This window comes from Malaya genurostris, chromosome 3 (assembly GCF_030247185.1).
Source record: "Malaya genurostris strain Urasoe2022 chromosome 3, Malgen_1.1, whole genome shotgun sequence".
Lineage (NCBI taxonomy): Eukaryota > Metazoa > Arthropoda > Insecta > Diptera > Culicidae > Malaya > Malaya genurostris.
This window is the reverse complement of record NC_080572.1, coordinates 10157590-10182314: the sequence shown is the minus strand read 5'-3', so window position 1 is coordinate 10182314 and position 24725 is coordinate 10157590. Positions and strand designations below refer to the sequence as shown.

General features: G+C 40.1%; 1 protein-coding gene across 2 annotated transcripts; it reads left to right on the top strand.

Annotated features, from left to right (window-relative positions):
* Positions 1-1452: 1452 nt before the first annotated feature.
* Positions 1453-24494, top strand: LOC131434048 (transient-receptor-potential-like protein). 2 transcript variants are annotated; one of them, XM_058600681.1, is made up of 10 exons: positions 1453-1611; positions 12419-12599; positions 12677-12822; positions 20191-20428; positions 20487-20629; positions 20688-21838; positions 21900-22023; positions 22085-22448; positions 22514-22736; positions 22934-24494. In XM_058600681.1, the coding sequence occupies exons 2-10, from the start codon at positions 12570-12572 to the stop codon at positions 24400-24402; spliced, it is 3888 nt and encodes a 1295-aa protein (XP_058456664.1). In that variant the 5' UTR covers positions 1453-1611; positions 12419-12569; the 3' UTR covers positions 24403-24494. The 2 variants fall into 2 exon arrangements, with proteins under 2 accessions (XP_058456664.1, XP_058456665.1); XM_058600682.1 differs by having other exon boundaries at positions 1460-1671.
* The last annotated feature ends 231 nt before the right edge of the window (positions 24495-24725 follow it).

Below are 24725 nucleotides of genomic sequence, written 5' to 3'. Positions count from 1 at the left end.
GAGTCGATCAGAATTTGACCTGGGCCCACGTCAAAGCGAAGGCAGACAATCGCCCAGGGTGGAAATCTTTCTCGTTGGCCCTTTGCACCACTGCCGGTACGCAGGACTCATAAGTAAGTAAGTAAGTACCATTTTTCGGAAATATCACAGTAAGTGCCGTAGTGAAACATTCGATTGACATCTGCATTGTAAGGTTTTGAGAATAATTTGAGTAAACTCAGAGCTCTCGAATATTGGTATTAACATATTAACATTAAATACAATTCCATCAAAAGCACAGGATCCATCTACGCGAAGGTTATTGTTTTTATCGAGTTAGTAAGCTGCCAGAAAAAAACTGAACCACCACCAAATGGTTTAAATACAAGTGTTGTAGGTTACATAGAGACCTTATCCCGAGATACTCTGCAATTTATGCCCAAATTTGACTAGATTCCACTACAGTCGAGAGACAGTGGATTTCATCGAAGAATAGTTCAACTGATCAAATTGCCTTGACTTTTGTCTGATCGAGGAATGTTGGAATAGTGAAAAAAAGATTTAAGATGCTTCGAACAAATTTGACCGCTGAAGTTGACGAACAGAGTACATTGACAACAAAGCTGTTTCATTTCATCAAAACAATCCCGAGCTTAAGACGATTCTTTACGAACAGATGTTGAATGAAACGATTTTCATCAGAACCTCACAAACTTCGATACCAAAATGCACACTTGCGAAACAAATTCTTAGGTAGAATACCTTGCTCAAGGACGAAAATCTACAAACGGCAGGACAAACAGTAGAAAACACGTGAATATTCTAACGGAATAGAAATGCTACGTGAGGCAATATATGTTGGTAAACGTGACCCCAGGCGATTCAAGTTCGTGGGCATTTGACAGGAAAGTAGTGGCTAGTAAAAACGTGTTCCGACCGAATGGGAACTTTAAAATAGTCAAAGTGTTAATAGGCTCCAATTTATCTTCCTCATGGCAATTCTCTATAAGAATCGGTTGAACTTGCGACTAGAATATCGTGGGAACAGACAGCAATTATGCATTGTATATTTCACGTGTTTGAGCGAAGGAACTTTAAAATAAACCTTATTTAAACCACCTAATGGAGCCATAATACCTTCCCCATAGATATTTGATTCACTATGGGATTCTTTAAAGAATTTCACCCCTGAACACAAAGATACAACCCAGCTTTCTGAGGGGATTGTATGTCCTTTCTGTACGAGAAGGGCAAACGTTTGTAGATCAGCTGTGTACAATGTATTGCTAGGGATAGTAGGTTTAAACAGAGCCTTCGTTGTTTCAAAATTCATTCTACTTGGTCATAGCTAGAGAACAATTCGAATGTGAAACATTTTGAACCACGACACTCAGTGTGAATATCGAACAATGTGTACCCGAACAAATTGGATTAAAAAGACTCCCTCAAGCAGTCCATAAAAACCTGTGCTGCAATGAAAACCATTTTTGATGACTTCTGTCGGTCGCAATCGGTGGTGGTGTTTTTTTACTTGAAAATCAGTGCGTTGCTCTACGAATTTCGGAACTTCTAAGTTCTAGGAAGCCTAAATGTAGTACATTGCAACAGTGAGGATTTAATGCTATACTCTATGTGAGAATCTTTCCTTGTACATCCATGAAAATTGACAACGTTTTTAAAACATAGTGAATAGTGAGTGGATTATTGTTGCAGTAATCATTTGAGAATTCTTGAAACAGCTAATGATAGTTATAACTACCATTATTTGAGGAAAAAAAGTCTATATTTTAAAGCGTGTCATACAACTCCTTTCTTAAGTTTCAAGCATTTTAGGTGTTGTCTTGGATAAAGAAGAAAAATGATAAAATTATAGTTAACTGTTCTTGGAATAGAGTAAAATTTAAAAATAAGTTGGAAAAACTGAATCTTTAGTGTCTTAAAGTGTTATAAATATACCATCCTCATCAGTGCAACGAAGCAAAGTTTTACTGATAGATCCGTTTTGTGTTCGTGGTTGAGTAATTCCGGATATTAATAACAAACAAATCAATTTGGATTTGTTTGCACGGATGCAAAAACCAGTTCAACTTAAGACAGATTTCAAAAACGATTAAATGTTTTTCCATGCAATAACTGTAACTAAGATACTGTTAATTTGAAAAACTATGTCCCGAAAGCAGTTTAAGGAAGTCAATTAGGAACCATAAGAAATATACAGTGGTGGAAAGCTCAATGTTTTTTCATGAATCAGAAAATTAACCGGAAAAATATCAACAAACAAATATTTAACAGTAATTTTTAAGCGGTAGCTGACATAAATGTTCGATATGAAACGTTTCTGGTAAAATGAAGAGGATTTTTGATCTGCGTTTTGCTGTCTTGGTTCTCCGCCAAGCGACAGCATTTGAATACAGCTATTTCATTTACCTGATTGGTTATGACAAAATCAACAGATATGGTAGTTGAATCATTAACATTTCAGTTGAAACAACCAGGGCATGAAACAACAATTGCAATATTTTTTTTTGTTTTGTTTTGATTATAGAGGTTTTAACCTTGAGGTCAATTACCTCTTCGGGTCAGGAAAACATTCTGACCCTATGTGCGGGGTTGGGAATCGAACCCAGGTGTCCTGCGTGAAAGACATCAACTTACCCATCATGCTATACCCGTCCCCCCAATTGCAATATTGTAATTTTGTGATCTGCGGGTTCTCCGTGTGAAAAACCAAGTTATTGAGTCAAATTGGTCTATTCATCGATGCAAAACAAATGGTTTGCCATACTGAAGACGTGTAAAAGATTCTATCCGAATCTTATGACTTGTTTGCCCTTATGTGGAATTGCTTAGTTATAACGACGAAATTTATTTATTAGTTTTTTTTTCGAACTACTTGATACTGTACTAATAAACGATTAATGCTCCTAAAAGTTGATTAAATATCTATAGAAATCAATTGATTCAAAACAGAAAGTAGCAATTTAAGGCTAAACTTTTTGTAAAGATCCACTGAATTTTCTAAAACAGTATTAAAAATCGGTATCGGTTAAAATTTAGGTTTACCACTTCGGATGCATCTCTCGTCCGGCAACATTTTTATTTGGGAAAAATCATACATCAATTGCCCACTAGTACCTGATGCTAGAGACGTATCTGCGTACTAGTTTTACCTATTTTTTCCACCATTGTTTGAAGTGTATATATAAGTATGGATCTAATTACCGTAAACAACAATGTTTCAGTCAATGAGCGCTTATTATTATAGCTTTTGAATGGTGGAATCTAATTTTCCATTAGAACGTATGCAGATCAAAATTGAATTTTTTAAACCCTCTTGTTTTCAAGTGTTTCAGCATGAATCGGCATAAAATCTTAAAAAGTATCTGTCAAACATCGTTATATTTCAAAACCTTTTTGGGATTTCACGGAAACAGTGGAAACATAGAGTTGATCTCATGTCACTCGGTAGAGTTTTTATCTCAAGGCCTTTTATTCTTATGCTTGGTGAAAATATGGAAGCTCGCGAACGAAAGTTAATGGAAATTTTTTCATGTTTATGTCCAAAAATTCACCAGCTGTTAGAGTTATTCTGCAAGATCCTGGGCATGACTGATTACTAACTATGTGCGGTGTAAAAAGAGCTCCAGCGTAACGACCCGCAATATTGTCATGACATAGAACCCCGACGAATTTACAGTGCTTTTTTCAGGTAGAAAAGTTACAAAAAAAAAGCATATGCAAGTAAACTATATCGACTATGCAAAGTGTAAATATATAATGCTTTGTTCAATGAGATGCCTCATGAAATATTTTTTTTTATTTTTATTGAATATTTGATAGTACAGTTTATGCTTCATCTAGTAGTTAAATTGTACTAAAACTGCGGCTCATTTCAAAATCTGACGAATGAAAAATTATTTGGGTGTATTTTGTACTGAAAATAACATAAATATCAAACGGTATAATCATTGCAATTGCAATACAGGGAACTTAAGAAGAACTTCTAGATAAACTTATTTCGTTTTGAAATGTATTGTAATTTTTTATTAGAGTATTTTCGTTGACTGAAGGTATAAAAAAAATTAAAAAGAAGAAATTTTTACAAAAAGTTTAAAGATTTTGCTGTGTCGGAAAATAACTATTGAACTGTCAAAACTAACCATGCTTTCTAGCAAAGTTATTTTTGACAATGACAAAATAACTGCTCGACTGTCAAATTTTAACTTAAAGTTAACAATTGAATAAAAATATTTGCGTTGGATCATTCAAGTTGGTTTTCATTCAAAATAACAGCCATAACATATACGACGCAAGGCACAAATCAATAAATCGCTGGTTTGAGAAACCATTAGACTAATTACTCAACAGGGATTAATTCTCAGAACAATCATTCTACAATAGATTATCGGCTGTCGAGTGGTGCCTCTCCGTACGTGGAATATCGGAGCCTTTTGTACGCGAGTAGGTTGAAAATGTGAAAGCCGTAAATAATTTGTCAAGACCTACTTTGTTATAATCTTTTATAAACCCAACCGAATACAGAAAGCATACAAACAAAAGTAGTTTCGACTTCGTTCGTTTCAATCCGCCGATCAATTAAAGTGACAATGTTTTTTAACACACTCCACACAAACCAATAGAGTACCGTAGTCAGGCCCGTACCCAGGATTTCGTTTCGGGAGGGGCCCAAATATAAAAAAAATAATGTTACTGAAGATTGCTTCTGTTGCTAATTCTCGGTGTGCCTTTTACGAGTGTTTTTAACGTACACTTTAAACTCCTCCACTGGAACTGTTATTGAATTACATTATTGTCTGAGACCTTCTAAATAATTCTATATCTGTTTTTGATTTCGGGAGGGGCCCGGGCCCCTTGGGCCCCCCCTCTGGGTACGTGACTGACCGTAGTATTAGTAATAATCAATGTACTGAAGATGGTATAATAGGATAAAAAGAAACGGAAAATTTTCGTGTAGTTATATTATATCGTCGTGTTTTGTCACGTTTAGCTAGTCTAGTGAATTTGCTTTATTATTATGTCAATGTCCTGGAGCTCCTTCTCACTTTTTTACCCTGAAGGTGTGGTACAAAAGAGGAAATGTTGATACAACATTCTATTGAGGAGTTATATTTTCTTAATTCATTTTTGAAAATGTTACGATATTATCGAATGCAAGAATTTATCAAAGGGGAAAGTAAAATAATTCATTCGTCAGACTACGAATTAGACTCTGATAAAGAAATAAATCGTTTTTGTTAAAGTAGAAGTCAAACGAAAATATCCATTCTTATTCTTTCGGGTTTATAGGTTTTAAGATGAGATCAAGTGTCGGTGGGACTGAATCAATCTTGAATAATCTACCCGATGAATGGAAGACAAGGGCCGATGTGTTCAGTGGATATTTCTTGTGAAAACATCACAAACACTACACAGTGTACGTGTTCAGCACAATATTTCCCCGAGTTACTCCGCATCTCCAGAGTAATTAAAGGGTAGAGTAGCCTCTTGCCTCTTATTTGCAAATTTTATTTTTATAACTAGCTGATTTACCCGGCGTTGCTCGGAAATGTTTCGTGATGGCAAGGCCGAAAAAAATTCTACAAATTGTCCTCTATTGATACTCTGATTGCAATGAAACACAACTTTGACGAACACTCGATTGAACAATACTCCGTTCAAGTTCAGATTGCATATGACCAGTGTCATGAATTCCCCGGCAAAATGGAACCAGATCCTTTGAAATTATTTAAAGAAAATTGCGTTGCATTCGAATTAACAACAGCAATACTATCTACTACGACCTTGAAATTCTTGCCACTCTCTTGTTTTACACAAAATGGGAGATGAGCATTTATTTCCAAAAACCCTTCTTCTAGTCTTAATGTCGAATCTCTTCAAATTATATAAATTTCGTCATTGACCTTCGCCCCTCATGTTAAGGACACTTGCTAACAGTTCGGCTGAAAAGTTCGTATCGTTTAATAGAAACACACATTTTTTTCATTAACTTTTCGTTTGAGTGTTTGAACAGAATGATTTTACAAGGATAAATTTTTAAATATTACCATTTAATTCTGTTATAAGTATATCACGTCACTATACAAATTCACTATGTATCTCACGACACTATAAATCTTGTATAATAAATTTTTCGAAATTTTTCTAGCCAAAGTAAAGTTCGCTGAGCACTGTGAATCAGAACGCAAACGAACTCTACTCAACAAAAAATTTGAAAATTTACTTTCCCAAAACCGTATGGTCCATCCTCCAAAACCTTCGGTACAGTTTTCAGAAAACTTCCTAGTTAATCGTTCATCACAAAATTTCACACACGAACAAACAAATCTTCTCAACTTGGGGTTAAATTATGCCATTTCTTCCAAAGTTAATCTCGAACAGGTTATTATAGACGTTGAAACAGGTCTAGATAGCTGTAACCTTCCTTTTTCGAAAATAAATGACGCCAGGACTATTGTAGCTGAAGTCATTAAAAATATTCCCTTAAGAAATGAACAAACTAAAAATGAAAGAGAGCTAGTTAAACAATTGCGGGAAAAGCCAGTTTTTTATGTTAAAGCTGACAAGGGAAATAAAGTTGTTATTATAGATAAGGATGATTATGACAGCATAATCATCCAAAAAATTAATGACGGACCATATAGGAAACAAAGGTCCGACCCCCTTCCAGAAATTATCAAAAAAATAGATAAAACTCTCATAGAATGTAACCCTAACTTCGATATCAATCTCAGCCGCCTCAAAGTCCCTAACCCTTCATTACCAAAAATCAAAGGATTACCTAAAGTCCATAAACCTGGGAATGAAATAAGGGAAATCATCTCTTCAGTAGGAGCCCCTACCCAAAAAATCTCCAAATGGCTAGTGGAAGAATTCAAAAATATGCCGAAAAAGTTTTTTAGTAGATCCATTCCCAATACACAGGAATTCGCTACTCAACTTCTGAACTCAGGTGAAATCGAAGATGACGAAATAATGGTATCCTTCGAAGTAGCCTCCTTATTCCCAAGTGTCCCGGTGAAGGACTCAATCAATCTGTTGGAAGATTGGTTAGTTAAACAAAAAAGTAGTAGTTTATGGAAATGCAAAGTAAGGTCTTACCTTACTCTAACCCGGCTTTGCATGGATGTAAATTATTTCAAATTCAGAGGGGAATATTATAAACAATTACAAGGGGCCCCAATGGGTAATCCGCTCTCCCCATTTTTATGCGAATTATTTATGGCAAACCTCGAAGAACTTTTAAATAAACGAGGATTACTACCAAATCGCTGGTGGAGATACGTTGATGATATATTTTGCATCATCAAGCGTAACGATTTGGAAAATTTTTTGGATACAATAAACAATTTACTTAGGAACATAAAATTCACCTGCGAGAGGGAGACAAACAACAGTTTACCTTTCTTAGATGTTCTCATTATACGGGAGGCGAAAACTTTATCTTTCGAAATATATAGGAAGCCAACCAATACAGAGCGAGTAATACCTAATATTTCTAACCATTCTCACCAACATAAAATGGCTGCATTTCACCATATGTTTCACAGAATGCTAACATTACCCCTCAGAGATGATGCGGTAGTGAAAGAGAAAAATTTTATCTTCGAAATTGGAAAGCTCAATGGATATCCGGAGCGCTCAATCCAAACAATCCTCGATAAGAAATTAAGATCATTGAAAAAATTATCACTCACAACTTTGACCCCCCTATCAGAAACCTTGAAAAGAATATCGGTAGACTTCAACTCTAACATGGCATATCCACTTAAATCAAAATTAAAACCCTTTGGCTTGGATTTAGTGTTCAGTAGTACTAGCAACCAGTTGAAAACTTTACTAGGATCTACTAAAGATCCTACTGACAAATTGAAAAAATCGGGGGTATACAAAATTTCATGTTCTCATTGTGATAAATTATACATTGGACAAACAAAGAGATCATTAGATATCCGTTTCAAGGAACACATAGCGGAAATAGGGAAAGCATCCAAGGATCTGGAACGGGGTTTATCACACCATTTCAAGTCGAAAGTAGCTGAGCATGCCTTTTCCGAAAACCATGATTTCACTACAAATGACATAAAAATTTTAAGACAAATTTCCAACCCATGGAAATTAGATTCGGCAGAAAGTCTGGAAATTTTCAAACACAATTCCACTTCTTTACTAAACAGAGACCAAGGAAATAGGTATTCCTGGCTCTTTAAGTTACTACCTACACACAGGGGACAGACAAACATAGAAAACACTTAATCTCTCCCTACCCTAAACAAATTAGATAATTTTTTCGAGGTGTTTATACCTGTTGTAGGAATCTACCTACTTCCGTTCCATATAAAAGGAACAACATTACAGCATTCTTTCAATAACTAAACAAAACTATCACACTGAAGATGAATATAAATTGTATTCGAAATGTGCATATGTGATGTGACGTTTATTATACAAGATTTATAGTGTCGTGAGATACATAGTGAATTTGTATAGTGACGTGATATACTTATAACAGAATTAAATGGTAATATTTAAAAATTTATCCTTACACATTTTTTTGCCAAAATTCGTTTTTATTATTCAACATAATTGCCATCAGAGGCGACACAGCGATTATAACGATCTTCCAACTTTTCGATACCATTTTTGTAGTACGATTTTTCCTTTGCCTCAAAATAGGCCTCAGTTTCAGCGATTACCTCTTCATTGCTTCTAAATTTTTTACCAGCGAGCATTCTCTTGAGGTCTGAGAACAGGAAAAAGTCACTGGGGGCCAAATCTGGAGAATACGGTGGATGAGGGAGCAATTCGAAGCCCAATTCGTTCAATTTCAGCATGGTTTTCATCGACTTGTGACACGGTGGATTGTCTTGATGAAACAAAACTTTTTTCTTCTTCAAATGAGGCCGTTTTTTTGAAATTTCGTCCTTCAAACGCTCTAATAACGCTATATAATAGTCACTGTTGATGGTTTTTCCCTTTTCAACGTAGTCGATGAAAATTATACCATGCGAATCCCAAAATACAGACGCCATAACCTTACCGGCCGATTGTTGAGTCTTTCCACGCTTTGGGTCCATCGCGTACAGTCCACTCAGCTGACTGTCGATTGGACTTCGAAGTGAAGTGATGGAGCCATGTTTCGTCCATTGTTATATATCGACGAAAAAAATCGGTTTTATTTCGATATAACAGCTCCAAACACTGCTCAGGATCATCAATTCGTTGTTGTTTTTGATCGATTGTGAGCTCACGCACAAAGCTTTCTCATATCCAAATATTCGTGAATAATATGTTCAACACGTTCCTTTGATATCTTTAGGGTGTCAGCTATCTCGATCAACTTCACTTTACGGTCATTGGAAAACATTTTGTGGATTTTTTTGCACGTTTTCATCGGTAACAGCCTCTTTTGGAAGTCCACTGCGTTCATCGTCTTCGGTGCTCATATGACCAGTATGAAATTTTGCAAACCACTTACGAATTGTTGCTTCGCCCGGTGCAGAGTCTGGATAACACTCATCAAGCCATTTTTGTAGTATCGGCGGCACCTCTTAATGTGGAACACATTTTTGTTTTCTATATAGTGGTGCAAACTAGAAACTCAAGAAAAATACACGTAGAAATGTGGTCAGGTTTTGAACAATTACAGCTCAGTCAATTTTGTATCAATTATTAATATTATGTCACCATTTGATTGGAAATATTTCAACGTATTGATTTGAATGTTCATAGCCATGTATTTTTAATTTTATATCATTGAAATGTTGATTAATAGCTAGCAGTGTCCTATTTTGGCTGCATAAAATCTCCGGCATACCGGATTTCCCTGCCATAGTCGACGGTTTTGAAGGAGTAAGCGATATATCAAAGGGAAAGCAGCGCTCTGATTGGTCAATCGAAGCAAAAGCAAAGCTGTTGGAAGCACGCGAATCTACAAATAGAAGCGAAATTATAGCTAACGTTTCAGTCTTATGCGTAGCTTTCTAGAGGTAGGTTGTTGCTACACAGCAAGACAAAAAGTGCCATAAACGATTCGAAGCTTTAACTAGTATGCTCTGATCTTGTGTCATGCAAGATTAGATGAAATCACATGTTATGTCGTTTCGCCTGAGAAATTGACAACTACCCCAGGGTAAATTTTGAGTGCATAAGACTAATTTCTAATTTATATAAGATGAACTCGATTGATAATGAGAAATATTTTATCGCTTCAACCGAAATCGCAGAATGGTAGTAATGGTAGAGAAACGCTATAAAAATAACTGCTTGCATACAAAACATGAACACAAGCTTGGTGAAGAGAAGCTTAAATATCGATATCCGTATCGCAAGCATGTACAAACATTTAATTGCATACATTTGGGCTATGGATGTAATTTCGTCGGCTACGAAACAAATACAAATCACGATAAATAGAGTCTATATTCTGGGTTCGCGTGTTCGGTGTTGATTCCTAATAAAGATCAATCTAAGCAGACTCTTGTGCATTTGCGGATTAAAAAGTGTGACGTTTAATTGAAAATGTCAATCATTGGAAATTTTGGTTGCCTTGTTCCACATCAACGGCTCGAACAACCCCAGGGGGCTGATCCTTGTAGTTTTTTCATCAAAAAGTAGTGTTTCATCAACACACGAAATTCCTTTTTTTTCCATTTTTTTCACAATAACAAAAGTAGCTTCACTCAAAATGCAATATCTCACAAACTAATAATCAGACAGCTGTCAAATTTATACACGTATCTTTTGAAGGTTGGTACTAACTGAAAATGGTATGGATTTAATTCTAGTGGCGCCCTCTCATAGAAACGATACGAACTTTTCAGCCGATCTGTTACACTCCCCTCTGAAAATTCTCTAATGATCATCTCCGAAGGGCAAGAAGTATCTGTGCCAAATTTGATAGCAATCCGTTCAGTAGTTTCGGAGCTATGCCATTACAAACACTACAACCCCCTTTTAATTACACTTGCTACATCTATCCCCCATATAATCATATATAAGGTATGTAAAATATTTCTGAGGTCTTTTAAAAATATTGATTTTTGTCAAGTTATATGATATGAACGACATAAATCATTTGGCAAGCAATAATGTTGATACCCAATTAAGCACGAGACTCGAAATGACGAATAACGAAGATCAAGGATGCATGTGAAATCTCCACACAAAACAACTCGTAGCGCGCCAAACGATTTTTTCAACGATATAGTATTACCAAAGATAAATAATAAAGACATGTAAGTGCTTATAAATATTTTTAAAAAATGTGGTTCGTTCCCGGTACCTTCTGAAATGACCGCACTCACCGCTTGGTGGAGCGCGAGATTAATTGTGTGCCATAAAATCTCAATATATACAAATGAGCTACCGAATCGAAAGGGTTCTCACGGTTTGACATTTGCATTATGAATGTATGATGGGAACTCAGCAGTGCAACCAATTTATCACCATTGGTGCCAGTTTCACGGAGGACCATCGATGTGCGCCAAAAAAAGATCGTGACTGTCATGTCTGGAAATTCGTTTGTGGTATTACTTTCTTCGACGGCCAAAAACTTATGCAACTCGTTATGCGCCAAACACCTATCGATGACCTAGCAAGCATAGACAACTTTTTCAACGGAAAATTCCATTGTCCATACAAAACAACTTTATGAATTTTTCTTACTTTTCCTAAAACTTTTCCTATTTTTTTATGTACGAACCCGGTGGGGGTAAAAACTGATCAAACAAATAAAGAATCATCTAAGTCTTCATCTATAGATCTGCTATAGAGATAGAAACAAAAAGTATAAGTTTTACTGTTAGATGTGTAGCTCCAATACGAATTGACTTAGTACTCATAACGGTGATTTAATATCGAGTTTGAAATAGCTTAGTATTCTCTAACCGCAAGAAAAGGTTGAACTAGAAATACTGCAGCTATGTCGCATTTTCTTTCAAAAAATGTCACTAAGTGTATTGTAGTGTGTGAGGATTACCTACTTGACTGTACAGACCTTCTTGGAACAGTTTAAATGAGTGCATATAGAAGGATGCGAACGATTTCCTGAATTTCATAACATCGGTCGTTTTGTCCCTTGAAGAATTATATTTATTTCAACGTTCAAATAATCAATTCATCGAAGGGTGAACTTAGATTTTTTTAAAGTTCCTTTCTTCAAGAAGATGACTTTGGATGTTTTATAACTTTCAACGTTTTCAAGCTAAATATCATATCATATCATAATTCCAGGAAAAAAATTTCAAAGGCCAAAACGCTGCTCAAATTCACATTTGCTTTCTTCGGTTTAAACGCTACATGCTTTTATATTTTTCCCTAGAACATTTTCAAATCTAGTAGTTGGAAAAGAAACATTTTTCTAAAATTCTTTCGAATAATACATGTCGGTTGAAGTTCTCACAGTTGTTTTTCATTTCAGTTTCTCCAAGTGATAAAATTGACATTTCAAGACATCTTTTCGGAAATAATCACGGCTTGTACTCATTCTACATGATATGGTCATTCTATTAACATAGAAAAATACAAAAGCGTGCAAAGGTTCAGCCGAGACGTCTGCTGTTCATTTTAAAATGGCCAACGCCAAGAAGGATCCAGACGGGGTGAGTTAACTAATGAAAAACAATTCACAAATAACAAATAATACTAAATAATAATAAATTGTATAATTCAACGGCAGGTTGGTGTCCAAATTGAGTCACCGGTGTCACCGAACTCAATTTTGAACATGAACATCAATACAATTAATCTTCCGGTTCCACTAACGATGGAGGAGAAGAAGTATTTACTAGCAGTGGAGCGTGGTGACATGGCAACCGTTAAAAGGTGAGTTGTTATTCTTGTAACCTCTTGAGATGTCATATTTTTATATTCAAAAAAGTTTTACTTATGAAATACTAAAAAAAACAGTTACAAAATTAAGTGCCTGAATCAATTTTTCAAATTGATATTTTGATAAATTTAATTGTTTATGTTTTGGTATTTTTAATAAAAAGAGGAAAATCGAAAAAAGCAGGAATGGCTTATTAGTTAATATATCTAGCACCACTGGTGCCGAGTTGGTGGTTCAATGCATAGGACGCTGGTCTCACAAGCCAATAGTCGTATGTTCGAGCCCCGATCTGGAAGGATTCTTAGCGTCAGTAGGATTCATAGTACTAGCCATGCAATGATTCTGTACGCTATATGAATCGGCTGCGAAGTCTGTTGAAACAGAAAGGCCAAATTCCACAAAAGGAATGTAATGCCAAGATTTTGCTCACCACTGCTGCTAGTGACAGTAAAATGATGTGACTTTTTTTAATGTACTGGGATAACGGCTCCCTATTTCATCTGAGCACCTATTTCTATCTCATACCTTCACCTCATTACTTTGAACATGAATAATATTTTACAACCTACCTGAACCAAACTGTGAAATGTTTTAAAATAATTATAAAAGCTATTGTCACACTTTTCCATTGAAAGAAATGGTTTTAAATTCTTCGGTGATCGTTTTTTCATTTAAAATAAAATCACTTTTCAATTTAGGACACATTTTCGTCTCAAGATTTACAGTTCGTCATGTTTCTGAATATCTACTAATCGATACGTCTCAAAACATGATCACTACTATTGAATGCTGGATGAGCTGAGCAATGTCTGTCTGTGTGTGTGTGTGTGTGTGTGTGTGTGTGTTTTTCCTCCCAACCTCCCTCAGCACAGAAAACCGATTGTAAAAACTCTGCTACACCTATATGCCTCGATCCCCCTGGTACCACTGATGCGACTGCTTCAGGGGGGGGCAATGTGCTCCTGCACTCTTCTATTGCTGTGCTCATGCACTTTTGGTCGCTTCTAATTCGTGCTCATGCACTTATCGTATTGCTCAAACTCTTCAAGCGATCCCAGCTTGCTGGTCGCTCCTCCACTTTCTCTGTAACTCCGTCAGCATGTTTGTAACTGCCCTGCTGATCGCGTTCCACGTCTCCTCAGTGCGGCACATCTCGTCGACAACGTTTCCTACATTTAATGCCGGCATCGATCTTCGAAGGCATGGCCAAACCGATGTAGGTACTGCCTGAAGCAGCCATGACCAGACAAAAACTGGGTTAGGTGGAAGTTCACTTCTCCATGCTTCCGATTCACCCAGGTCGACACATTAGGGATGAACCGATGGGTCCATTTCCCTTTCTCCGTGGAATCCCTGTTGCCACTTTGCCATTGAGGCCGTTCGCACTAACGTTCTCACTTGCCTGGTCGTCCTCCGCACGTAGCACTCGATATCCTCCTCCAATGTGTTGCAGATTGGGATCATCCCTGCAATCACACAAACTGCCCCCGACGATATCGTTCTATATGCGCTCGCTACTCGCATGGCCATGAGCCGGAACGCACTGTTTAGCTTCGCCCGATTTCGCTTGGTTTTTAGCGCCGCACCCCAGGCTGGAACTCCGTACCGCAGTATCGAAGATGACACACTCGCCAGCAGCCGCCTCTTGCTGCTTCTTGGACCACCGGTGTTTGTCATAATCCTTGACAGTGCGTTGATCGCCTTCGCCGCCTTTTCGCAGGCGTAGTCGACGTGGCTGTTAAAGTTTAGCCGATCGTCGATCATCACACCCAGATGCTTCAGTTGTCGCTTCGATGCTATTGCGTGTTCTCCGACGGAGATTTCCACTCGCTGCACTGCCTTGCAGTTGCTCACCAATAGCACCTCCGTTTTGTGGTGGGCTATCTTCAGCTTGACTCCATTCATCCAGTTTTCGATGATGCCGATCGATTCTACCGCCAACATTTCTACCTCCTCCGGCGTCTCGCCTGTTACTGATAAGCACGGCGCCTGTGGGTAGCTGCAGCGTAAGCACTCCGTTGTACATAGCGTTCCACAGCGTTGGTCCGAGGATGGAGCCTTGTGGAACTCCCGCCGACACATTCATCCTCCTCTGTCCAGCTTCAGTGTCGTACACCAAGACTCTGTTCTGGAAGTAGCTTTTCAGAATCCGACACAGGTAGTCTGGAACCCGCATTCTATGCAGCGCTACGGCGATAGCTGGCGCTATTGAACGCGTTCTTGACGTCAATTGTGATTACGGCGCAGTACCGGTTTCCTCTCCTCTTCTGTTTGGACGCCTTCTCGGCCCTCTCTAGGACCGTCCGGATAGCATCCACCGTTGACTTTTCCTTCCGAAATCCGAACTGCAACCGTGACAGTCCATTATCTCCTTCTGTAAACGGCTCCACCCTGTTAAGGATGACCTTCTCCAGCAGCTTCCCAAGTGTGTCCAGCAGGCATATCGGTCTATACGATGCTGGATCCCCCGGCGGTTTTCCTGGCTTTGGCAGTAAAACCAGTTTCTGTACCTTCCAAATGTCTGGGAAGTGGCCTTCTTCCAAACATTTCTGCATCGCCGACCTGAACATATCGGGGTAGGCCAGGACCGCCGATTTCAACACCACGTTGGGGATCCCGTCCGGACCCGGAGCTTTGTTCACTTTCAGTTTTTTCGCCACTGCTTCTAAATCGGCATTGGAGACCTGCCGAGCTTCCGCACTACTTTCGTCTTCCTCACCATACGGTGTTGGTGGCCACGTCGTTGGGTCGTGCTTCGGAAAGAGACCCTCTACGATTATCTTCAGCTTATCTGGGCACATTTCGGCTGGCGTCGCTGGACCTTTGATCTTCGCCATCACGACTCGGTACGCGTTACCCCAGGGGTTTGCGTCGGCTTCTCTGCATAGCTCCTTGTGGCAGTTCGACTTGCTCACGATTATCTCCTTTTTAAATGCGGCTCTGGCCTCCTGGAACGCCAACTTCCGCTCCTCTCTATCCGGGAGGATTCTTGCCCTCTGGTAGCGTCTTCTGGCTCTTAGGCAGGCAGCACGGAGGGTGCCGAGTGTCTCATTCCACCAATTGCAGGACGTCATCTGTACCTTGGTTCCCGTTTTCGTAACATTGTAGTGTCGCATGCCCTTGTAATCACTCTTGTCAGCTCTACCGCATCCATGTCTGGAGTGTCGCTGTTCGCACGGAGTGCTTCGACGAAGAGGTCCTTGTCGAAGGCCTTCGTCTTCCACTTTCGCTCGCATGTTCTGCTTCCCTGTATGGCCGTGGGGTTCATTTGGCCAACGCTGTAGCAGACCGCCTGGTGATCACTATGGGTGTACTCTTCGCTTACTCTCCAGTTCATGCTGCGCGCCAGCGATGGGCTGAGGAAGATAATGTCGTCGATCGACTCCCGCCCGTCTTTCCTGAATGTGCTAACGGTGCCAGCGTTGCACAGTTGTACCTCCAACTTCGCTAGCGCTTCCAGCAGACTGTAACCTCTAGCGTTGGTTAGCCTGCTACCCCACTCCACGGCCCACGCATTGAAGTCTCCGCCAATCAGTACTGGTCTGCGTCCAACCAGATTGTCGGTTAACTCCTCCAGCATTCGATCGAATTTCTCCGCTGTCCACCTTGGGGGTGCATAGCAGCTGCATACGAAGATGCCGTTGATTTTGGCGATGACGAAACCTTCGTACGTGCTTGCAACCACCTCCTGAATAGGAAATCTTCCAGTCACATGTATAGCAGATGTTGTTACCGAAAGGAACTCGATACGGCTCTGCAATAATCGCAACGTCGCACTTTGCTTCTGTTGTTGACTGCCTCAACAGTTGCTGTGCGGTGTCGCAATGATTCAGGTTTATCTGAATTATCTCCATTACTGTTGACCTGCGATCGCCTTCTTATATGCAGGGCACTTGTATCCACCCGTCGAGTGGGCGTTTCCTTCTTCCGTAGTGCAGGGTATGCACTTTGGCGCCTGCGAGCAGTCCTTCGCAATGTGTCCCTTCTCTCCGCATTTTCTGCATTGTTCAGATCTGTCTGGGCCTTTGCAGATGGCCGACATGTGTCCGAAGCCCATGCACTTGAAGCATCGCAAAACCCGTTTCCTGTCACTCCTTACTACTCGGGCGGCGACTCTCAGCGGGCACACCGAACAGCCAACTCGTACCTTGCCTATCTTCAGCAATTTGCTGGCCGCAGGCAACGATAGTCGAATCATCGCTGTTTGTGTGCCTTGGTACCCCTTCATCTGCCGGATCGTTAGAACCTCTTCTCCCAATTCGCATTGCGTCTTCAGTACACTACCAAGCTCCTCTACTGTTGTGATCTCGTCCAGGTATCGGCATTCGATCGTTGCTTCCTGGCACAAAGCCTCCACGTTCCCGCCATCCCCGACGAGGTCGCCCAATGACTTGGCGAACTGCTCTCGGTAGGCTGAACTTTTAATCGCTGGATCCTACTTCAGTTCAAACAGCATATCTCCTTGCTGAGTGCGCCTGGTTCTCACCACGTTCTCACCCAGTTCCTTCAACTCCGGATCTTCTCGGACTTTCTTGAGGATTGCTGCGTACGACTGTTGGTCGTTTGCCTTGACCAGCAGGGCGTCTCCCATGTGTCTCTCCGGATGGGGTAGATGGCGTTCTTGCCAGCTCTCTTTGGATCTCCTTTTATCACGAACCGGTATTCTTCCCTTTTCGATCCGATTATTCCCTTTCGTTTCCTCCTTTTTGGACTGATTTTTCTTCTTCTCCTTGCGATTTATGGCGACGTTCCAATCGCCCTTGGTTCTCTCGTCGCTCGACTCCTCACTACCTTGAACATTCTTTGTCTTCTTCGGGTCTATGTGTGTGTGTGTGTATGTGTGTGTGTGTGTGTGTGTGTATGTGTCAAATAATCTCAAAAGATTTTCTCGGAGATGGCTGAACCGATTTAGACAAACTTAGATTCAAATGAAAGGTCTCGTGGTCCCATACGGAATTCCAGAATTTCATCCGGATCCGACTTCCGGTTCCGGAATTATAGGGTAAAGCGAGTTTAATATTGTACACAGTCACTTAAACCGGCGAAACAAAAACGTAAACAATGTTATAAACTGGTCTCAAAACTACACAAATCGATAGTCATCATCAGTAGGCAACTAAACAAACCTATTCCGGTTATCCTGGTTCCCAGTATCCGGTTCCGGAAGTACCGGAAATAGTGGTCATATATACCAAAATGGATCTCACTCATTTTTCTGAGCGATGGTTTGACCGATTTCCATAAACTTAGATTCAAATGAAAGGTCTTCCGGTCTCATACGGAGTTCCTGAATTTCATCCGGATTCGACTTCCGGTTCCGGAGTTATAGGGTAAAGTGTGTTCAATATTGTACACCGTCACATAAAATATTTTCGGATACAACAAACATTTAAAACGTAATTTAGAGTGCGTACTAGTAGAGTTTGTGTGTCATGTTAGTTGGTGGCCGTACGAACCGAATTTGATTATACCGGTTCTCGGGTTCCGGTTTCGGGTTCGTTTTCTTAAGGATGACTTACGCAATCAAAGCACTGTTTTATTCTGTATGTTATGCACAAACAATCTCTTGGTTTCTTTCAAAAATCGAAGAGAAAACCTTTGAATAGAATACCACAATATTATACATGAGAAAGGCATCATTACACCACTAGGTGGATTAAAACAGGTTTTTTATATAAAACAAATAATAAATCGTTCAATCTATTGTAACGCATCCGAACACCTGCTACGCATCAACCAGTGTCGGCTTTCGTTTTCTTTACCACGCGTATGAAATCGCACGCTGTGTGCTTCATTCGTAGAGCCGGTATCGTGTTTACTTCTTTCGTGCCAGTGCATATACATAACAATGCGCTTTATATAAAGGTTTGAAATTTTTGACACTCATAACCCTGTAATCTCGGAAACGGAAGTCCGACCGGGATGAAATTCAGGAATTCCATATGAAATCATAAGCCATCACTGCGAGAAGTAAGTTCGATTTTAGAGGTGAAGAACCATATTCTCAGTGTTTCCGGGACCGGAACTGGGGACTGATAGCCGAAGCTTATTCGTTTGGCAGTCAACAGTTTTAAATTATATTTTCGTGTTTTGCATTACAACTTCGTATAACTGTTCTGAATTTTCCTTCGTATAACTGTTTTATATAATTCCACAACCGGAAGTCGAATTCAAATAAAACTCAGGAACATAGAAAACAGACATCCAAGCTAGTACAAAGTTTTTTTTTAAGCTGTGTAAAGCATACAAGTAAAAATCCGTTGAAAATCACAATTGCGCACGACTTTGCACGCATGAATCACCGTTGTATGAAAGCTTGAACGCAAGATCCCATAAGGGATTACTGGGCTGCTCGAAGCGCCTCTACGGGAGAATTGCTACTTGGTGATTGTTCTTTAAGACATCCCTTAAATTTCTTACACAAATTGAAATCTCTACTTGGATGTTTGTTCTCTATGGTGAGACTACAAGACCTTTCATTTGAATCAATTCATGAAAATCGTTTCAGCCATCTCCAAGAAATTTGAGTGCAAAAAACAATGATTATATAACCTTTCTATTTGAGAAGACAAAAAAAATAAATGAAAACGATGGGAAAACACCTACTACAACTATGTTGCATTGATTTTTTGACTTCTGATAATTCTGCGCATCATCATGATTTCTAAAATGCGTTCTCGAAAAAACTACTTCTACAACGACTTATTTCTCAATATTTTCTCACGAAAAAAATACAAAATGTTGTTCGAATGATGATTTGAAATATGCCAAACATATAAGTTCATTTAATTTTTGGCCTAAAAATCGCGAAACTGATGGTTTTCATCCGTTAGAATTGTAAAAATTGGCTCGGAGGGTTAAGTGTCCTATACCGTTAAACACAGTTCGTCGCGCTGAGCCATGTCACAATTTTTCGCGGATCGATTTTCACAAACTTAGGCTCATATGAGTGGTACTATAGTCTCATAGGTTGCTGTTGAATTTCATCCGGATTCGATGTTAAATAAAGAAAAAAATCGTATTGATTTGACATAACTGTCTACATATTGAAAAGGTTATGTTAGTTTTGCCCAAAGAAAGCTTCTAATTTTATTTAAGTTTAAAAATACTTGAATGATTTTTCTAGTGATATTTTCAATAGTATAAGTAATATGAGAAAGGCATCATTACACCACTAAGTGGATTTTTTATATTTTATTTACTGATGAGACAAAACTCATTGTTACAAATATTGCTTTCTGTTACAAACTTGTTAATACCTGATACTGATCGGGAAATCTGTAATTTCACTTATATTGAATTTTTGCAGCCGTTTTTCGCTTGGGCTATTTTTAACATTCGTTACTTTTATTCCAATGTAGAGTCCTGCAACGGGCCCACCGGAAGCAGCACATCAACGTGAACTGCGTCGATTCACTGGGCCGTGGCGCACTAACACTTGCCATCGACGGCGAAAACCTGGAGATGGTGGAGCTGTTGGTGATCATGCAAGTGGAAACGAAGGACGCTCTTTTGCTTGCCATCAATGCGGAATTTGTGGAAGCGGTTGAGTTGCTGCTAGAGCACGAGGAACTGATCCGGAAGGAGGGTGAATTATATGTAAGTATATTTATGAATGTTGCTAAAGTTTGATAATGCAAAATATGTATGAATCCAGAGTTGGCAAAAAGTCGACATCAGTACCGCCATGTTCATGCCGGATGTTACCCCTCTAATGCTGGCTGCCCATAAGAATAATTATGAAATTCTAAAAATACTTCTGGATCGAGGAGCTACTCTTCCTATGCCCCATGATGTGAGGTTAGTATTCGAGGTATCCGTGATAATCATTGCTAAAGAAGGGTGAACATTTTCTCAGATGCGGTTGTGATGATTGTATCAAACGATCCACGGAGGACTCGCTGCGACACTCACTAGCTCGTGTGAACGAGTACCGAGCCTTAGCCAGCCCCTCACTGATCGCACTCAGCTCGCAAGATCCTTTGCTAACAGCATTTCAACTGTCGTGGGAGCTTCGTAATCTGGCGTTCGCAGAGCAGGAGTGTAAAACCGAATATCTCGAACTTCGTCGGCAGTGTCAAAAATTTGCCGTAGATTTACTGGATCAGTCACGAAGCTCTCAGGAACTAGCCATAATTCTGAACTACGATCCAGAGTCTCCTCCTTACATGGACGGTGATCATATGAAGCTAGCACGACTAGAGCTGGCTATCAACTACAAACAGAAGAAGTTTGTAGCCCACCCGAATATCCAGCAGCTGCTGGCAGCCATGTGGTATGAAGGTGTACCAGGATTTCGACGAAAGTCAGCTTTACAGAAAATTTACACCATTTCCAAAGTAGCTCTACTATTTCCTGTGTACTGTCTGATGTACATGATCGCACCAAACTGTCATACTTCTAAATTTATGCGGAAGCCGTTCATGAAATTTTTGATACACGCTTCATCCTACTTGTTTTTCCTCTTCTTGCTCATATTGGTGTCCCAAAGAGCCGAGGTACATCTGGTGGAAATGTTTGGAACGGAAAACATGAAACAGACGTTGCATGAGGAGATGGCCCGTCAACGAGGAAATGGACCGACGTATTTGGAATGTCTCGTCATGATCTACGTGCTCGGATTCATTTGGGAGGAAACTCAGGAGATATTCCTGGAAGGAATGCAAAGCTATCTTCGAAATATGTGGAATTTTATTGATTTTTCCAGAAATTTCCTATACTGCTGTGTCGCACTTTTAAGGACGATTGCCTACATTCAGCAAACCTCGGAGATCGCGAAAGATCCAAGTACGGCTTATATATCCCGTGAGGATTGGGACGATTTTGATCCCCAGTTGATCGCAGAAGGTTTGTTTGCGGCGGCGAACGTATTTTCCGCGTTGAAACTGGTCCATCTGTTTTCGATTAACCCTCATCTTGGACCCCTGCAGATCTCACTCGGTCGAATGGTTATCGATATTGTCAAGTTTTTCTTCATCTATTCTTTGGTCCTATTCGCGTTTGCTTGCGGTAAGTCCGCCAGAGTAGAATTTAAAATTGTGAACAAAAACGATAAATTATCCTTTCTTAGGTCTCAATCAGTTGTTGTGGTACTTTGCTGATTTGGAGAAGTCCAAGTGCTATAGCTTGGCGGGTGGTTTACCGGATTGGGACGGTCAAGGTGATGCTTGTATGAAATGGAGACGTTTCGGAAAGTAAAATTTTTCATGAAACCGCTATCTGTTCAAATAACAAACATATTTTATTTCGGTTCAGTTTGTTTGAGTCGTCACAATCCTTGTTTTGGGCCAGTTTCGGAATGGTTGGGCTGGAAAGTTTCGAGCTGACCGGAATCAAATCTTACACCCGTTTCTGGGGGCTGCTGATGTTTGGATCTTACAGTGTGATCAATGTGATTGTTCTGCTGAATCTCCTTATCGCCATGATGTCCAACTCGTATGCCATGATCGACGAGCATTCCGACACGGAGTGGAAATTTGCTCGTACTCGGCTGTGGATGAGCTATTTTGAGGAAAGCTCAACGCTTCCACCTCCTTTCAACATTTTTCCCACGATGAAACATCTGAAGCGGTTGTGTGGTAGAAGTAAAAAACGAAACATCAAGCGGGAATCGAAAATTGTAATTTGGTTAATAGTTTAGTTTAACAAATACTTGGTAACTTTGTTTATTATATTTTTCAACAGCGCCGAAAGGAAGACAAGGAACGGGCCGAAAGGTACAGCTCTGTAATGCGAGCATTGGTTTGGCGATATGTTTCGGCTAAACATCGGAAAATGGAGGAAGATCCGGTTACCGAAGACGACATCAATGAGGTCAAGGGAGATATTTCCGCTTTACGGTATGAGTTGTTGGAAATATTCGAGAAAAACGGGATGGATGTATCGGCAGCTGATCGAAAGGAGAAGGGTTCGTGTTCATTCCTAATGGGTTGCAAAATTTTACAGTCATTGAAAATCCTCATGACACTCTATTGTATGGCTAGTTTTTTTCACTAATTTTACCACAAACAGTCCTGTGCAAAATGAGGTTCGTAAGCTAGTGTTTCCATTTCATGAGCTCTATCGTGCTGAAAAAAAATAACGTCCGCTTCATCACCCTTTCAGCCGTCCTCGCCAAGCGCATGAAGGTTTGGGAACGTCGTTTGATGAAGGACTTCCACGTGGCACCAATCGACATCCAAAGTGATATACCGGAAGAGCCGGAAGAGAAAGAGGAGGAAGAAGATATCAGTCCACTGGCTCGATTCCGTCGTGTTGCCCGGAAGGTTGCTAGCCAAACAACCTCGGCTAAGTGGGGCCAAGTCATGACGGGAATGGGCATCGAGCCCAACTCGCAGATCGGAAAGTGTAAAACACGCGACAGCTTCCGCCAGCAGCAACATCTGCAAAAAGCAATGCACGAAGCGCAACGTCTGGTACAACGTAGTCCAATGTATCACTCCGGAAGCACGTCTCCAACGATGGAAGTTTATCATGATGAGACTACCAACACTTTGTTGCAACTGATCAATCAGCTAACTGAGGAAACGAGTCGTATATCTCCAAGGAATACATTGCATGCACCAACTCAGAACGTACGTTCCACAACTCCTCTAGAGCTTTTGACCGCTCAGCTGCAAGTTGCTCTAAGCAAAGCTTCGTCTCCGATGATGATGAAATCTTTAAAATGTGAAGGCAGAGCGAAATCGCCATCAGTTAGCAATCATAATACTAAAACTTCAGTTACTTGTTTAGATAGCAAATCCCAAGTATTATCAGAGAAATCAAAATCAAGTCTCGAGATATATCCGCCTCCAACAATCATGTCCCCTCCTCCTACCAAGATCCATTCACCTCCGATCCAATCACCTCCACCGATAATTCATGTTACAAGTTCTGGACACACCGAAGCTCAATCGGTTGTAATCAATTCACTTTCCGATACGAGTCAATCTTCTGGAATTAAACTATCTGAAGTAAATGTCAATGGTGATGATCCCGTACCACTAGTGTCGGCGGTGGGATCTTTGCCAAAAGTGATAAAGCGGAAAGCACCACAATCACCGGAAAGAGATATAGCAGTTTCACGTCCTCTGGCCAATAAGACCCAGTTTGGCCAGGGAATGATACCACCTCCTCCATCGAAGGAGGATCAATCGGGGACAACAATGATAATTCCGATTCTATCGACAACTCCGGCTACTCCTCTTCCGCCACACAAAACAATGGAAGCTATCACAAGACCATCACCACCAACTCCCGTTCCTCCAAGAGCTGTTAGTAAACCTCAGTCTCCTCCTCCGCCGCCACAGGTAGTTAAATCACCTAGGAAGAAAAAATCTCCATCCCCACCCCTGGCACCGGTGAAAAAGTCTCCTTCCCCACCAGCAGCAGCGACCGTCAAGCTCGAATTGATGTCCCAGCAGCCGCAGCTAGATGTTACTTCTAGTACCGAGCAACTCATCGCTACCGGAAGTACCGATCTGTCTACAAACGTCGCACGAACAGCCTCATCACCGCCATGCCTGCGACCGATCAGTAAAATTGCCGATGTGAAAACTATAAAACGGCAGCCCAAGTCTGGGTGGTTGTAAGACCCTAACAAGTGAATTATCAATTTACACTGAGTTGCCTAATAAATTTGAACTTTATGGAATCGCTTGAAATGATTTTAATATTTCTATGATATGTGTTATCTTTTTATTTACCAGAGAAAGCTTAAATCATGTGTGACTCATATTGAACTAAGATAAATCAGACTACGTACTCGTGGACGTCAATAGATAGATATACACGTTGATTGTAAATAATAGGTTCAGGATGCTTTGTCCAAAGTAATAGACTTTCTCATGTCTTGTGGTGCATTCTGGTCGTATTTCGAACAATGCTAAATTCAATTTCATTATTTGCTGTCGGT

Bases quoted from the DNA above. Each gene is read 5' to 3' on its own strand.
- LOC131434048 (XM_058600681.1), top strand. From the start codon at position 12,570: ATGGCCAACGCCAAGAAGGATCCAGACGGG. The intron at 20,630-20,687 runs GTTAGTATTCGA...ACATTTTCTCAG, and splicing joins CCTATGCCCCATGATGTGAG to ATGCGGTTGTGATGATTGTA. The intron at 22,024-22,084 runs GTAAAATTTTTC...ATTTCGGTTCAG, and splicing joins AAATGGAGACGTTTCGGAAA to TTTGTTTGAGTCGTCACAAT.